This window comes from Typopeltis vanoorti, chromosome 17 (genome assembly GCF_054136105.1).
Source record: "Typopeltis vanoorti isolate ZY-2024b chromosome 17, IOZ_Tvanoo_1.0, whole genome shotgun sequence".
NCBI lineage: Eukaryota > Metazoa > Arthropoda > Arachnida > Uropygi > Thelyphonidae > Typopeltis > Typopeltis vanoorti.
In genome coordinates this window covers 104362349-104380911 of record NC_143565.1, presented here as the reverse complement: position 1 = coordinate 104380911, position 18563 = coordinate 104362349, and the positions used below count along the sequence as shown (strand labels likewise).

At 33.8% G+C, this 18563-nt stretch overlaps 1 protein-coding gene across 4 annotated transcripts in view; it reads right to left on the bottom strand.

Annotated features, from left to right (window-relative positions):
- LOC150097733 (kelch domain-containing protein 3) overlaps positions 1-18563 on the bottom strand; it is a 178315-nt gene that overhangs the window by 15158 nt on the left and 144594 nt on the right. For all 4 annotated transcript variants that reach the window (XM_090407769.1, XM_090407768.1, XM_090407766.1 and 1 more), the window contains one exon: positions 3590-3668. In XM_090407769.1, coding sequence (XP_090263895.1) covers positions 3590-3668 — 79 coding nt within the window. The remainder of the gene's footprint in view (positions 1-3589; positions 3669-18563) is intronic.

Genomic DNA, 18563 nt, shown 5'->3' with positions numbered 1-18563 from the left:
GTACCTTTTGGGTGGTAATTTAGAATTTGTTTAGGTATTCTGCTTCTATTCATTCTTAGTATGTGTTCTTTCCATTTTTCTCTATAGCAAATCACTGTTTCATTTAGAGAGGTTGTAATTCCAAGTTTTTTTCTGATTTCGCTGCTTTTCATTTTGTCCATTATTGTGACTCCTTCAGTTCTGCGCAGAAATTTCATTTCGGATGATTCAATTCTTCTTTCATCTGCTTTTTTTATTGTCCATATCTCACTGCCATAAAGTAAGGTTGGTTTAGCAACTGTATTGTAGATTCTTATTCGTGTGTGTGTTTTTGTACATAATTAGGTTTAAAACTTTTATTTATAATGCCTGTTACTTTTAAAAAGTTTGATATCTTTAGTTCTATATCAGCTTCATTTTCATATGACATTGTGCAACCTAAATATTTGAATGTATTTACTTGCTCTATTATTTTGTTGTTTATTACTATTTTGCTTCTTATTGGATTAACACCTTTGAAGGCCATGACTTTTGTTTTGTCTGTTGATATTTCCATACCATATGTTTTTATCAGATTATTTAGACTGCATAATGATTTTTGTAGCTCATCTTCATTATTTCCAAGGATTATTTGGTCATCAGCAAAAAGAAGAGTAGATAATCTGGTGTTACGGTTTATCTTGAATCCTCCTTCATTAGTTATCTTCCATTCTTTTATCTATGTATATATTAAATAAAACTGGTGAGAGAGGGCAACCCTGACATACTCATCGATTTATTGGTTTCCAGCTTGATGTTGAATTATTGTACTTCACAGATATTTTATTATCTTGATATATATTATATAAGGCTCTAAAGAGTTGGTTTGGTATTTCATATTCTTCTAGGATTTCCCATAGTTTTTCTCTGATAATTTTATCAAATGCTTTGGTATAATCTATAAAAGCTATGTGTGTTTCTATGTTCATTTCTCTGTGTTTTTCAAGTAATATTTTTAACGGAAATGCAGTCTATGCAAGACCTGCCTTTTCTGAATCCATTTTGCTCTTCTATTAATTTTGGGTCAACTATATGTTTAAGTTTATATGCTAATATTTTTGCATATACTTTATAACAGGTACTAAGTAAGCTGATTCCACGATAATTGTTACAATCAGATTTGTGTCCTTTTTTGTAGATGGAAATAACTACTGCTTTGGTCCAATCTTGTGGGCATTTTCCTTCTTTCCAGATCATATTATAAAAGTTAAGTAACCTGAGTGAGAATTCAAGTCCTGCATATTTGATAAGTTCCAAGTTTATATTGTCTTCTCCTGGAGCCTTTCCTGTTTTGCTTTGGGTTAATGCTTCTGTTAATTCTTCTAGAGTGATATTTTCCAAGTTATCAGATGTCTACAAAGGGTAGTTTTCTGATTTGAATGTTTTCATCATACCATAGATCTTGGTAAGTCCGTGCGGTTAGCCTAGTGGCTTTGCACTTCGCAACCATATACCTGGGGAAGGAGTGTCCTAGGTTCGATTCCCGTCGGAGACGTGAGGAGCTGAAGGATCTTCCTCAGCCATAGCCAAGTTAGCCGGTCTTGGGTGTGGGCAGTAGGGTTTTTTCCGCCAGTTTATCTGGTGTTTTTCATCCCGCAAGCAGGCAAACCGGCCCCGTGATCATACAGGGATACAGCCAAGAATACCTTGAGGCATAGGAATATCAAGGCATGGCAAAAGATTCTAAGCCACATCTTACAGGAATAAAAACAGCAGTAATCAAGGAGAACATGACAGTATCACTAATAAGTATACAAAACAGAAAGATGAATCAAAAATTTCCATCTATATTAAATGAATGTAAAGACAGATGGAAACTTTGTATAGATAATACTGCTCACACATTTGAAGTGGCACATCCAAAGCCTCACAAACATTACTTGATCCATTCAGCTAATTGATGATCCCTTGTGCATAGATCCATTCCAATCCCTCTCTCTTACATACGTTCAGTTTCTACCTTATGTCTCTTCTAGGTACTTTCACGGTCAATGCTCTGCTGAATTGGTGACTATTATTCTCCACTTTCTTCCAAAAGTGTAAGAACAAGAGCAGCTGCTGGTCAACCTTCAATTACCACTCACCTCCACATTTATCAAACCAACTTTTCCTCCATTTCATCTATCTCCATTCTTTGGAACAGCATCCCTCACTCTGCATTTCCCAAAGACTACAACCTTCAACTATTAAGAAAACATGTTTAGATATTTTTCACTCTCTTTTATACACATTCTACACTGATGCACTAATAGATATTGCAACTTTTCATTTGTGGATCAGATAAAAAAAATAAAAACAAAATAAGCAAACACTTACTTGGTTGGTTTCACACAGACATATATCCCATCTATAAACTTTTCTCACTCTAGCTGCTATACTTGAAATGAAATATGACTGAATTTTTATGATGAAAAATACATTGTATTGTCCAATCTGGAGATATGAATCAACTAAATGGTCTTTATACTAAAATACCATCCCACCATCTCCAATGTTAAGTATTAATGATTATTAAGAAATCTGATAAAGGTTCTTCATGAGATTCAAACTTGGTTGGAAAGATTTGGAATTTGACCCAGGTCTTTCCAACCAAAAGGCTCTGTCAAACTACAGTCTCTTATGGAAGACCATATTTTAATGAAATGGACAAAACAGTATTGATCAGACTAAGAGAACTCATGAGTGGCATCCAAAATTACTATTCAATCAAGTGTGGCCTTACGCTATCACCCAGAAGACCAATGAATACACTGGAGAAAGAATAAATCTATGGATGAAGGTGAAACAGGAGGGAGATCTCTGAAAAAATATTAATGGCAATGATAGGCTATTTGCCGAATATCTGGAAAAGAACATTGGATGCCTGGTCATATAGATGCAATATATTCCTAAGGAGTGCCCAACAAAAGATATGTGCAGTCTCTGCATACTAGTATGGTCATATGATGTCGCCTTGAAATGCATTTTAACAATCTGCTGTATATCTTAATCTGAGCAATCATTATGCTTGGTTATTAAACCTAGTAATATTATTGAAACAATTTCAATCATAAGCACGGCAGAGTTATTTTCCATAATAATGTGAAAGATTGTTCTACTTTCACATTATTATGTATGTTCTACTTGTTCAACAGAATGTAATTTTTTTTTGTTCTGTAAAAAATAATAAAAATAAAAAATGATGCTAAAGGTCCATACTCTTTTCTTTTTATTAACTCAATGAACAAAACTGTTGTGGACAAATGAATGGCTCAAAAAATTCTAAGACAAATCTTACAAAGAATGACTAGTATTTTACAAAACTCCATATGCATTCTTGCCTCCCCCGTTTGTTTAAAAAAAAAAAAAAATCATGCAAGAAATTTCATCCTGTAGTCAGTTTACCGGTTTCACAGGATGAAAACCCCCAAATTACTCTGTATCATGCAAGTAAACTTTCCTTAAGTTAAAAATATTTTAAACAGGTTCTTTTTATAAAGAAGAAATTCTTTAATGGCACACTTATTTAATATATTGCCTATGTTACATAAAAATAATTTAAATATGCTAATGAAAGATAGTGCAACCTTACCTTACTTCCCTAGGAAGGCAATTCTGATCCAAAGTATACTGAATAACAGTTAACAGACATAATGTTTTCAATGATGGAGCTATAACAGATACTCATGTAGAAACATTTACATTATTTACTGCATAACAACATGGAATCTACTCTTTAAAAAAAATACATAATATATAACTAGATTACAGTGATTTCTATATTATCTGAATATCAATTAGAGTATCATGTATAACCAAATTACAAATTCTCAGATATGTCTAGTTCTTTGTTTTACCATCAGAGGTGCATATTACATATGAATGCTTGTCTCTTCACTGTTTTGTATATGCAGCTGTTCATGAACAAACAGATAATTACAGCACTTTTTTTAACATGATTTCCATCCCTAAATCAGGTATGCTTAAATTAAACTGTGCCACAATAAATTATTTTCTATTTCATCAGGCTTCTGAAGTTAATTGTAATACTATTTTGTATGCAGTTCGTTTGAAAATCAAATCAGCTGATATCCTGTTTTCAGATGATCTCTGGGAATAAATCATGCTACCCTAAAAATCTTTTGAAAGTAACCAGTGACACGAGTTATTTGTTTGCTGAAAATGTTTTATGCTTCTATTACATCATAAAAGACAATACGCTTACTTGTACTGCTGAAAAATAAGTTTCAAAAGCTGGGTTAGAAAAAAACACTTCATCAAAGACTGGAGGCCACAGATATGAGAGTTCTGAAAAAGATTATGAGAGGGAACAGATGGCATCAATGGCAATATCATATTAAGACGAGGATATTAGAAAAAATTGGATGGCGTTATTATTCAGGGATGTGTTAGCAGAGCTGATCTCAGGTGGTACAGTCATAATAAGTTTTTTGGCAGAATGGGGAAAAAAAAAAAAAAACAGAGGAAGACCAAGGTCTAGGTGGATTGATAGAAAGTTAATAATGATCTAACTTTTTCATGTAGTATTATCATTTACACCAGGCATATCAAATACACGGCCCGCATGAGGCCCACTGACAAATAATATGCTGCCAGCCAAACTTTGTAACCAACATGGTTACAGTATTTAACTTTTGACAACACCAAATTAAATAAACATTTCCACTTAAGATTATTTTATATGCCAAACTACTCTGCAATTTCTAAAGGAAATAATGTTCTATTTGTCATTTCAAAAAGTCTTGTTACACCACTGCATAAATATCGAATGCTTCCGAATTTTAACGAGCAAGTCTACATACGCGGCTACCTCCACTGACCACAGTGGAGGTAGCCGGTAGCAATTCTCAAGTCGTAAGAAAGTGTAGTGTTTTCTTTATAATTAATAAAGAATTTGTAAAAAATAATGTGAAACCTTCAACCAGTATGAGTAAAAAATGATTAATTGAAGGAAAACATTGTAGTTTTCAAGAAAAATGGGAGTTACAATATTTTTGTATTCAAGGAAAAAAAAATTATGCCCGATATATAGAATCTCCATTGCAGTTTGCAAAGAATGTAATATTAAAGACATTACGATACAAATCATAAAGAAAGCTATGATAAATATGTTGCGAAACTTCGTGAAGATAAATTGTCAGAATTTAAGTTGAACTTCAAAATCAACAAAGTGTATTTACCAAACCTATTGAAGATAATAAAGCTTCAGGAAGGATACAGTGGGGAAACAAAAATTGGTGAGGAGCAGTTTGGATTTATGCCAGGAAGAGGGACAACGGATGCAATATTTGCGCTAAGGCGATTGATGGAGAAATATAGGGAGATGCAGGCAGAGCTACACATGGTGTTTATAGACCTGGAAAAGGCATATGACAGAGTGGTCAAACAGGAGGTATGGAGGTGTATGAGGAAGAAGGGGGGTTGTCGGAAAAGTAAGTGAGATTGGTGAAGGAGATGTATGAGGGAGCGAAAACTCAGGTCAGGTCTAGTGTCGGCATGACAGAGGGGGTTCCCTATTGCCGTAGGGCTCCATCAGGGATCAGCTCTCAGCCCCTACCTCTTTGATCTGGTCATGGATGTAGTAGTGAAGGACGTCAAGGAGGCGCCATGGAGCATGATATTTGCCGATGATATTGTTCTCTGCGAATCATCCCGAGAGAAGCTTGAAAAGACCCTGGAAGAGTGGAGAAGGTATTGGAGGAGAGAGGCATGAAAATTAACTGGGTAAAGACTGAATATATATATCAACAGGGAGTGACGAGGATATGATCATACGACTCCAGGGTGAAAGGTTAACCTCAAGGAAGAAATTCAAGTACCTCAGGTCGGTCGTCGAGAGGAATGGTGACCTGGATGAGGAAATACAGTACCGAATAACATGCAGCTGGATGAACTGGAGGAAGATGAGTGGGGTCCTGTGCGACAAGAGAGCAAGTTGTAAGATGAAAGGAAAGCTGTATAAGATGGTGGTGAGGCCAACGATGCTCCATGGCGTGGAGATGTGGCCTATAACAAAGGCACAGGAGAGGAAGATGGAGGTGGTGGAGATGCAGATGTTGAGATGGATGAGTGGTGTGACAAAGAAGGACAGGATAAGGAATGACCTACATCAGAGGGACGATCAAGGTGGGACTGATCGGTAAGAACGTACAAGAAAGCAGGCTGAGGTGGCCTATAACAAAGGCACAGGAGAGGAAGATGGAGGTGGTGGAGATGCAGATGTTGAGATGGATGAGTGGTGTGACAAAGAAGGACAGGATAAGGAATGACCTACATCAGAGGGACGATCAAGGTGGGACTGATCGGTAAGAACGTACAAGAAAGCAGGCTGAGGTGGTTCGGTCATGTAGAGAGGAGTGAGGAGTATGTTGGTAAACGAGTGGAGCATATGGAGGTGGAGGGAAGGAGGAAAAAGAGGCAGGCCCAAACTCAGATGGAGGGATAAGGTGGCAGAGGATCTTAGAGAGAAAGGATGGAGTCGGGAAGATGCCCTGGACCGGAGAATCTGGAAGAAGAAGATTAAAGATGGGAACGCCCACCCCGTTTAACATGGGATAAGGCATAGTGAAAGAAGAAGAGCTTCAGTAAAACCAGTTATTTGTTATCACATTTAATTGCAAGTCAAAACCATTCACTGAAGGAGAATTTATTTGCGAATGTGTTATTAAAGCAGTTGAAGTGTTGTGTCCTGATCAATTAAAGAAATTTAAAAACATAAGCTTATCTCGAAATACCATTGCTAGCAGAATTGATGATATAGCCGGGAACTTAAAGAATCAACTAAAATTAATAATTCCAGCATTTCAGACTTATTCCCTTGCAACAGATGTATGGGATATAGCGCAGATGGCTGTTTTTATTCGTGGATGTGATATGAACTTAAAAGTGAAGAACTTCTAGAAATTATTCCTATGCATGATACAACCACTGGAGTTGATATATTTGACATCCTTATGGAAGTTTTGAATGAATACAATTTACTGTTAAAAAAGCTAGTTTGTCTTACAACTGATGGTGCTCCTGCCATGACTGGTGTTGTTAAAGAAGTTGTTACAAATTTAACAGAAAAATGCAAAGAACAAGGTAATAATAATTTTCATTTGCATTGCATTATACATCAGCAAACACTATGCTCCAAAGTTTTAAATATTGGGCATGTCCTATAAAATGTCAGTAATATAAGTTATATTTGTGCATGTGGGCTTAATCATCGCCAATTTAGTAACTAGCTAGAAGAATCAGAAGATATAGAGTGAATATAGTGATCTACCTTATTATACCTAATCAAAAACTATGGCCTTTAAAGGACAAGATCCAGCAAGAACTAAAATAGTAATAGATAACAAGATCTTAGAACATGTGAATTCATTTAACTACCTAGGATGTATGATCACGCATGAAAATGAAAAAGATATAAACGTAAAAATTGCAAAATATTTAAAAATAACAGGTGTAATTAACTCTATATTTAAACCAAACGTAGTTCAAAAACAAACCAGGCTAAAAGTATACAATACATTAGCCCTACTAGTCTTAATGTATGGAAACGAAATCTGGACAATAAAACAAAAAGACAAAAATTAACAACAGCAGAAATGAAGTTTATGAGAAAAACTGCAAAGTATACCCTATTTGATCACAAAAGAAAATAAGATATTATGAAAGAATTAAACCAAGAACCAGTAATAGAAAAAATTAAAAAATATAAACATAAATGGATGGAACACGTTCAAAAGAATGAAAACAGAAAGATTACCAAAACAAGCCTTAAAGTACAAGCCATTAGGAAAAAGAAAACCAGGACGTCCTCTTAAACGATTCAACGATGACTTCTAAGGTCGGAACAGGCCATGCTAGGCCTAAATCCTTGATACGTATGATGATGACCTTATTATACAGAAATTAGATGGCTTTCCAGTCATAAACTTTTAAAGCGATTCTTCAAATTGCTGGACGTAGAATTTTTGTAGAATGGAAAAATTTTGAATGTGAAATATTAAAAAATGATCAATGGATAAAGGGCCTGGCTTTTTCAGTAAACATTACAAGTCACCTTAGTCAACTTAATCTTAAGCTACAAAAGCAAACATCAAGTAGTTACCCTGTTATTTGACAATATTAACATTTTCAAACAGAAATTATTACTTTGGCAAAAACAAATTCAAAAAGAAAATTAATCCCATTTTGAATGTTATCAATCATTATTACAAAAATCACCGAAACAGAAATTTTCAGAATCTGCCAATCAAATGAAATTATTAGAAAATGAATTCTAAAGAAGATTTTTAGATTTTAAGAAATATTAAAATCAGTTTCACCTATTTACTTCTCCTCTATCGATTGATGTTGAAACTGTTGATGTCAATTGACAGTTGGAATTAATTGAAATTCAGTGCGATTCCATATTGAAACAAAAATATATGGATGTTGGAATTCCAAAGTTCTCTAACTATTTATCAGTCGATCGATACCTCAATGTGTTATGCGCAATTAAGCTTATTTTATCTATTTCCGGTAACACGTATTTATGTGAACAACTATTTTCAACTTTCAAGAATAATAAAATTGCAGAAAGATCAAGATTAATAGACCAGAATGTGCAAGCAATATTGAACATAACTAGCTCAACAAATTCAACCAAATTTTGAAGATTTCGTTAATGAAATGCATTGTCAAGTTTCTTCAAAAAAATGCTATGTATAATTTTATTTAAATATGTAAACTTTATATTTTATATGTATTTTTATAACATGGTCGTATTTTGTACTTATATACTCTAATGTTAATATTAAAAAATCTGTTTCCTCTTTATTTCGAGATTTTTTTTCTGTTGCGGCCCGCGGCTTGATTTGGCCCTTGGAGGTAAACGAGTTTGACAAACCTGATCTACACCCTCCCCATGAGGGTACATATCAGGAATCTGATGATGTAAATTGTCTTCCTTGTGTAAATCTAATCATGCAGATAAATAAAATTTCTTTCTTTAAACATATTTCTGAAATCATGCTCAAGTACTTTGCAATTCAATACCAGGAAAGTTAATGGAAAGCTAAAGACAATAGTTTTTATTGTTAAAATTTAGGATATATATATATATATATATATATAATGATAATCATTCTTATAAGCGTTTTTTTCTCTCCTGCAGTTAAGCAAAAGCCTCTGAAATGCTTTAGAATAGGGTGACCAGATTTTCAAAACAAAAAAAAAGGGGACATTTTGAATTTTTCAGCAAATTAAAAAAAGGGACACTTCAGGTACACTCTACATAAAAATGGAATAACATATAACTATAATTACACTACACAGGACTGAAGTGAGCAATTATAATTATGGAGTATCAGCATCATCATTATTATTATATTTATATGAAGACATTATTTCTTCCAAAAGTGTTGGTTCTTTCAAGATGTACTCATAAAAGTCAATACACAAAATGTCAAAGTGTCTTGATCACAATTATTGCTTTCACAGTCTTGGTATTGAAGCGGTTCTTTTCATCAGACCACAAAGAACTCGTGAGAGGAAAAAATTCTCTCTACAGCTGCATTTGTTCCTGAGATTGCCATAACGAACGCAACAACAAGCAGTATGTTTTTGTAGTGGATTTTTTTTTTTTTTTTTTTTTTTTTTTTTTTTTTTTAAACGCACCTTAAACACATCACACCACTTTTTGTCCACTTCAGCGTCTGTGTCTTTCCATTCTTCCATCTTGGAGTTCACAACATTATTTATATGGCCGATTTCATCAAATAATTCGTCTTCATCAATAATATTGAATATTATGCTGTCATCACAGATTACTTTTAGGCTACTTGCAACTTTAGCCCAAGTCAGTGGAGTTTGCAACTTAATCCAGTGAAATGCTTTCAATGGCTGGAAATGATAAGTCCATTTGCTTAAATATTCAAGGAAAGTATCATAAAATAAATCTGTAGTGTCTAAAAATTATTTTCCCATCAAAGACACCCACATCTTTGAACTCTGAAATAATTGATGACATTTTAAATATTTGAAAGCTTTCTTATTTGTAATTTTCTGTCTGAGCAATTCCAATTCTTCCTACCACTTCAGTTGCTGAGAATATTTTCAGCTGGCTTTGCATGAAATGGAGCCAAAGTATTAATTGTTGGCTACTGAAAATTGATTTCAACAATGTAGGGCATTTATCTTGTGACAAAAAGTAAAATCTGAGTCCATAATACATGTCAATAATACTATTCACAGCTGGTAGTAATGATAGCCATCTTGTTTGTACACTACCAAGAACACACTTGTATTCAATTTCTGTAAATTCTTATATTTCGCAGAAATTCTTCAATTCCTCTACTCTCACGGTGTAAATGTGGAAATAATGAAATATTTTATTTACAATTATTTCGATATCAATAGTCAAAATATCAGCATTTGTCTGTACACCATTATGAACTACATGAACAGCACAGCCAATAGCATGAATATTCATTTTTAACCCTTTGTTGAGTCTTGAAAATGCATTGTTGGAACCACCTCGTTTGAATCCACCAAGGTTGGTGTTGCAGTTATCTAAAAAAATGCAATAATTTTCTCAGTCAGCTGCTATTTCTGCAAAATATCCAATATATGATTTGCAAGCAGTTCTGCTGTTTCTCCTGTTATGTTCTGAAAATCTATCATTTTAACCTGAATAATTCCTCCCACAATGAGTCTTCTGACTCCATGGAGGCCTGAATAATAATAATAATAATTCAGATGAAGTACCCAACAAGGGCAAGCATCAACTTCAAATCTCTGTGGTTTGATGTCTACTATAACTGACACATATTTGGCTTGTTTCAATTCAATTGCTATTTTTAATATTGCATAAGGTGCCAGGACTTTCACTAAAATTGATTGGCACTTTGTTTGCCTACATATAAATTTCTTTTGAAATAAATTTCTCACTATTGCAGAGGTGCAGTCCATTGAACTCAAAGAAAGGTTATGCTTCACTGCATGAAATGCAAACAAATCTTCTTGAGCTGCAAGACATTTACTTTCGTCAATTAATTTTCCTTTTGAATTTTCATGAAAAATGATGTAACATCCTGACTCGAACTGCAAGCAGCTGCTGCCTATTTATGTTTTTGTTTCATCAAATGCTGTTTTATATCAGAAAGGCCTCCATGTTCAATTGAAAAAAAACTAAATGACACACTTGTTTGTAACTTGTTTGTTGTTTTGTCATTGTTCAAGAAGGGATATTCTTCTTTTAAATTCTGAGTGAAAGTACTCCACTTCCTTTTCAGCATGATAAAATCTGGATGAAATATCACCACCTCACAATATATACTTGCTTTAACTTTCACAATTACTAACAGACTGGCATAAGAAGCACAAAACAATGGTATGGTAGTGTTAGATCCTGAATGGAGAACTTTACAAGTAAATTCTTTATTCAGGATTTAACATGATAAATATTACTAATTAAGGAGATATCTGCACATCAGCTAATAATTATGAAAAATTTCTTTATGTTATGTGATAATATGTAGTCCATATGTGCCATATATTGAAATTTATTCCTGTATAATTGAAATAAGAAGCAGAGAATTTTGTGTCAGAATAGTAAGAATTATATAAGGGGAATTGTTAAGTTATTTGTAAATCCCATTAAGTTGTCTAGTACATTACGAAATTTCCAGAAAGATAATAAGTAGTAATCCGGAATAATCGTATATAATCTGTACAAGTCGAGCATAGCGATGGAGGATGTGCCTACGCAGAAAGTGACGTCAGAGCAACTACCCAGAATAGGCTAACCTAACAGATTAGGGAGAGTGTAGGATCACCCAAGGGACATGAACGATGGGGGTCGTGGGTTAAAAAACACATCGAATAGAGGGGGTGCCCGATAGGGTGAATAAAAGACGATGTGCGTGATATTACGGGGCTTTTTCTTCTTCAGTTCCTGGATTCCAGCTTTAGGAGGGGAGGTTCGTGAGAGAGCAGTGGGTCAACTACAGTGATGTCGGACAACGAGGGCTATTCTTGAGAACGCTTGAGGATTTCCAAGCGAAGCTGATCGTGTTACGATGGCCTAATGCAGAATCGAGCCTTGGAATAAAGTCCCATCGAGGAGAACGGAGAAAATTTCCTGCAGAGCAGTAGACAGCATGCCACAGTCGGAAATAATTCAAAGAAAAGCATAGTGCATCGCCAGGCACAAAGACAGCCGATAACTATACAGTAAGGCAATGTTTCTCAAACTTTTTTCGACTACAGAACACTTCACAAATCCTGAAATTTTCACGGAACACCTTGGTTATTTTGTAATGTATAAATTAATAATTAATTGGTAATTTAGCTGATTTTTTATTATTAATCAATAATCGATAATTAAGTCTTGATTAATAATTAATTAAGATCAATTAAACCATCCTTAAATTAATTTGTGCTGACAAATTAATTTAAAAATGACAAATTCCAGAACTTCTCGCGGAACACAGTGTTCCGGGGAACACCGGTCGAGAACCACTGCAGTAAGGTAAACCAGATCTACATGAGATGGCAGCATGAAATCTGAAGGGATCCGGTAATGCAAAGAATTTCATTCTATGTTAAAAATTGTTAGAAGAATAAGAAATTTGTGTATACTGTAAACTAAGGACACTAATAGAGGACTTTTAAGTGAGAATTTGACTGAATTAGTTAAGACCCCCGTGGAACAATTCTTCTTTGTGGAACAAAGAAGAATTGTGGAATTCTTTGAATTGTGAGTTTTTGAATTCTCATTCTTTGAATTGTGAGAATTTGAATTCTCAATTCTTTGAATTGAGAATTGTGATAGGCAGCATTTTGATCGAGAATGGCTAGGCTTAGAATTAAGATAGTTATTGATAGAGTATTAATGAAAGTGTTCAATGAGTGTTCTGTGAATAACCTGTAAAAGGAATTATATCCTAGTAGTGTTATGCTTACACTTAATCTTATCTTTTCATAATTTGAAGGATTTAGCTTACTCAATTTTATTGTTGTGATATAGTATGAACCTTAACTTAGAGTGAGTTTTGTTCGATTGAGTATTTGAATTTTCTTAACTGTAGATGTTTGGTGTTTTTCCATTAAATATGTTTCATACCTTATACCTGAGTTTATGCCTGATTTCGAATTCACACCACCACTTATGAAATAGAACCTTCTGGCAGAAAGGAACTAGATATTATTGCTTAAGTGAGATTCAGGTCATGACTGCTAACTGAATCTACACAGAGCTGGCGTAAGATTAATTATTGTGTGTATCCCGTTAGAATTATTTCCAGAACAAGAGTCTCTTCTGTTATAGGATATTGGCTAGCGCAGCATAAAAATAAATTTTGCCAATATCCTAAAAGGAAATAATACTGAATTAATATTTTAAGGGCACAACAGTAGATTAGAAAGCGGGCTATTTAGAGGCAAAACAAGGTATAATATAGAGAAAGTAACAATATAACAGTAGACAAACCAGGCAGTAACAAAGTAACTGAGTTACCACCTGGATGCAGCATTTTTGTCTATAGCAGAGAGAGTGTGTTCATAATGGTTGATAATCGTCATAGCATGCATGTTTTCGATCTCAAGTTATCACATGTCACCAGCAGAAACATCCTTTCCATATGTGAACATACAAAAATGAAGTCATGCCATGAATTCAAAAAAGGGACAAAACAGGACTAAAGCTAATAAAAAGGCAAAATTAGCATCCTGTTAAAGTTTTGTTGGTATAATGTGACCAGAGTCTAAAAAAGGGGACAATCCCATTAAAAGAGGGATGTCTGGTCACCCTACTTTAGAACTGTATTTCAAAAATATAAGTATTATTTGATAAATAAATATTAAATGATTATGTAAATAATGTTCTGCATAAAAAACTTATTGTTTAATACTGACCATATACAAATATTTTAACATTCTTTGCCTACCAGTTTCACTACCAAACTGTCCAGTAGTGTTAAAAACTGGCAGAAACCTCAACAGAAATCAGGGTACTATTCTTAACAGTTCATGGAAAAACCCTCATCCTCTCTCAAAATCCATCTGAACTACAGCCAGCTAGTAATCACATTATGCATTTACAACAAACACACATGCATGATAATGATTAAGAACAATAAGTTCACTCAGTCTCTGTCATGCGAACGTGCAACCTTAGCTACTAGAGTGTTTACAACATTTTTAATGTTCCTTTCAATTTGCATTTACTAGTATTTTTTATACTTTTCCGTCAATGCCTTGAAAAACCTAGACAGTTTGCTAGCGAAACTGGTAGGCAAAGAATGTTAAAATATTTGTATATGGTCAGTATTAAACAATAAGTTTTTTTATGCTTAACTTTCAAACGACCAAATATGTTTAATTTAAATAATGTTCTCTTTTCTACACCTTTAGTAGAAAAATTATTAATATTGTAATCATTGTTGGATAAATATAAAAAGAATGTTGTTGCTTTTTTTGCATTTTTTTTTAAAATGTCCTACCATTAGTTCCATTAATAAGAATAAATAATGCACAGAAAAACAAAGTGATTAACAGAAAACAAATGAAGAATGGGAGAAATCAGAGAAATATAAACCGGAACTGAACTTATTAAATTACACTTACTAATAAATTATAGTTAGTGGGTTAAGTATCTTCATTAAGTATCTAGGCTACTTGTAGAGACTGATGACTTAACATCAGTTACCTCAGTATCCCATAATGCAAAGCACAATTCTTTCAGAAGTGTATATTGCTACGAATTATGGGAAGGGTCACTACCCAGACAATTTCAACTTTATTCATGTAAAGTGCAGGGGTATCTCTCCAAAAACTCTGGGTGATCTTGTTCTGAGCAACAAGTTCTGGTTGCCAGTCACTGAGTGGCTTCACTCAGTGACTGGCAAAAACCCACCATTGAGCAGAACTGCTCTACTCTCAAGGAAGCAAGCCCGGCTAGCCTCAGAAGAGATATCAAGGTTACCTGTTAAATTCTTTGGTGGACAGACTGAGTCCTTGACTCTTAATCCCTACATCTGTATTAGCAATTGTGAGTGGGAGATGGGGAGGGGGGGAGATGAGTACTCAGCCCCTTGTGGAGTTTTAATGGTTGCTAATGATATCTGATAGAATGGATTTGATCTTCAGTATTCAGAGTAGTCTATCCAGGGCTGTAATTGGCAGGTTTGGATTATTTGGTTGCAGTGGCTGTCAGTAGTTGTAAAAAATTTTTAGTGGTTATTTTTAGGAAGGATTGTATGTCTGGTATCTTGGTGTCATGAAACAGCTGGTTATTCCAGATGAACCAGGGAGTGTTTAGTGCCATACTTAGACATTTATTTTAGATTATTTGAAGCTTCTTGATATTCCTTCAGTGATGTGGCCCCAGACTGGTGAGGAGTAGGTTAGGGGAAGTATTATCACTGTTTTGTAAAAAAGAATCTTGTTTATATTTAGGTGACTATTTCTGTTCGGGGGGGGGGGATAGAGCTGGGCAACAGTCTAACTGGTTTTTGTGGTAACGTATATCATGAATTATAGGCCTTTATCTAGTTGTACACCTAAGCATTTGGCAGAGGTTTGCCAGAATAGAGGTTTTCCAAATTGATTTCGATTGGATGATTACGCTACATGTTTGATGACTGATGACTTCACATCTGTTGCCTTGGTATCCTTCCTATATGCAAAGACATCAGCCTTTTATACAAGTAGCTTAGTTGTGAACTTACTTCACACACAAACTTTGTTTGCTTCCACTTGAATAAAGGATTAAACAATAGAATTTCTTGGTAATCACATCATTTTTGAATGTGTTTATTTCCTTTATGTTGACTGGTAATAAAGACAATACTCAATTTATATTGAGTTTATATTATAAGTTGTGAAGATACTTCACATGCAAACTTTGTTTGGTTACTTGAATAAAGGATTATTGATGAGTATAATTTCTAGGTTAGTGGAAAAACTTTCTACAACTATCTCTGATTCAGATTATTTTCATAGCAAGGTGATACATTTTTTTACTATTTGTATATTGGAAATATACATCATCATCATACATATCAAGTATTTAGGCCTAGCATGGCCTGTTCCGGCCTTAGAAGTCATCGTTGAATTGTTTAAGTGGACATCCTGGTTTTCTTTTTCCTAATGGCTTGTACTTTAAGGCTTGTTTTGGTAATCTTTCTGTTTTCATTCTTTGAACGTGTTCCATCCATCTATGTTTATATTTTTTAATTTTTTCAATTACTGGTTCTTGGTTTAATTCTTTCATAATATCTTCGTTTCTTTTGTGATCAAATAGGGTATACTTTGCAGTTTTTCTCATAAACTTCATTTCTGCTGTTGTTTCTTTGTTTGTCTTTTTGTTTTATTGTCCAGATTTCGCTTTCATACATTAAGACTGGTAGGGCTAATGTATTGTATACTTTTAGTCTGGTTTGTTTTTGAACTAGGTTTGGTTTAAATATAGAGTTAATTACTCCTGTTATTTTTAAATATTTTGCAATTTTTATGTTTATATCTTTTTCATAAGTGATCATACATCCTAGGTAGTTAAAATGAATTCACCTGTTCTAAGATCTTATCATCTAATACTATTTCAGTTCTTGCTGGATCTTGTCCTTTAAAGGCCATAGTTTTTGATTTTTCCGTTGATATTATCATACCATAATCTTTGGATATCTCATTTAGATTTAAAATAGCTTTCTGTAAGTTATCTTCAGAATTTGTAATTATTATTTGGTCGTCTGCAAAGAGGAGAGTGTTTAAGTTAACTGTAGGTGAAAGTTTAATTCCTTGATGTAAATGTTTACTCCATTTTATTATTATTTCATTTAAGTAGATATTAAAAAGAGTTGCTGAGAGGGGGACATACCTGTCAGATCCCTTGGTTTATCTCTCTTGAATATGATAGCTCATGATTTAATCTTATTTGTATTTGATTATTTTCATATATACTTGTGATAGGATATTATTTGGTATTTGACTTGCTTTTAAGATGTTATATAATATGTTTCTTTTAACTTTGTCAAATGCTTTTTCAAAGTCAATAAATGCAATATGAGTTTCTAAATTGTATTCTCTTCTTTTCTCTATAGTTAATTTTAGGCAAAAGGCAGGTCTATACATGATCGTCCTTTTCTAAATCCATTCTGTACTTCTAAAATAAAGTTTTCAGAATATTTCATTAGTTTGCTATTTAAGATTCTGCTATATATTTTGTAACAGGAATTTAGTATACTGATACCTCTATAGTTTTTAGGGTCATCTCTATTACTTTTTTTAAAGATAGGAATCACAACTGCTTTTTACCATTCTATTGGAGGGATACAAGTTGAATAAATTTTATTTAAAAATAATAAGTCTTTCTTTGAATTTTGTTCCTGCATATTTATATAGTTCTGAACCTAGCTTATCTTCTCAAAGTGATTTTCTGTTTCTTGTTTCTTTCAGGCTGATTTCTAATTCTTCTTTAGTAATTTCCTTTTCATTTTCGTTAATTGTTTGCCAGTTGTCTTTTTTAAAATATTTGTCTGTCCACAATTCCGTGTAGTAATTTATAAATTGTTCTAATTTCAATTCGGTGTTTAATTTTATGTTTTTTTTGGTATCTGCATTTAAGTGTTTCAAAATCTTATATACATCATCATCATCAAATTCCTGCCATGTACCCTCAAGGGGTATACAGGATATGATAATACTACATGAAAAAAATTACATCATTACTAACTTCCTATCTACAATTTTCCTCCAAATCAGTCTGTTACTTGTCAAGAAACCAACATTATCAGATCTTATATTTCTATAGTCTAAGGCACTTTGTACCGTATCAATCCACCTATATCTTGGTCTTCCTCTGGTTTTGCTGCCAACCTGGCAGAGAACACTTGTTTTGCTAATCTTTCTTCGCCCATTCTGTTTAAGTGACCATACCACCTGAGATTAGCTCTGCTAACGCATTCCTGGATGCTGACAATGTCAAGTTCTTTCCTAATATTCTCGTTTTTAATATGATATTGCCATTGATGCCATCTGTTCACGCCTATAATCTTTCTCAGGACTCTCATATCTGCGGTCTGAACTGGTTTGAACACTGTCTTGTATACAGCTAATTTAATGTTCCGACTAATTTCTCTCTTATTCCATATGAAGTTATTCAATTGACTTCCCACCACACCAGCTTTGCTGATTCTGTTGTCTATTTCTATATTTAATTTACCATCTTCAGTAAAAATCATGCCTAAGTAGCTGAAATGTTTTATTTGTTCCACAGGGTCTCCATTCACAACACAGTTGACATTTTCAATGATTCTGCCTATTTTCATTGTCTTTGTCTTTTTATTGCTGACCTTCATACCATATCTATTACAACAGCTATTCAATTTAGTCAGAGAATCTTGCAGACTTGTAGCGAATTCATTTAGAAGTATAACATCATCCGCATAAAGCAAAGAGCTGACATTAACATCTCCAATTTTGATATCATGTTTAATACCACTTTCCTTCATAATGTGATCCATGTAGATAATGTACATTCTTGTCTCACACCAGATTTAACATTAAAACAT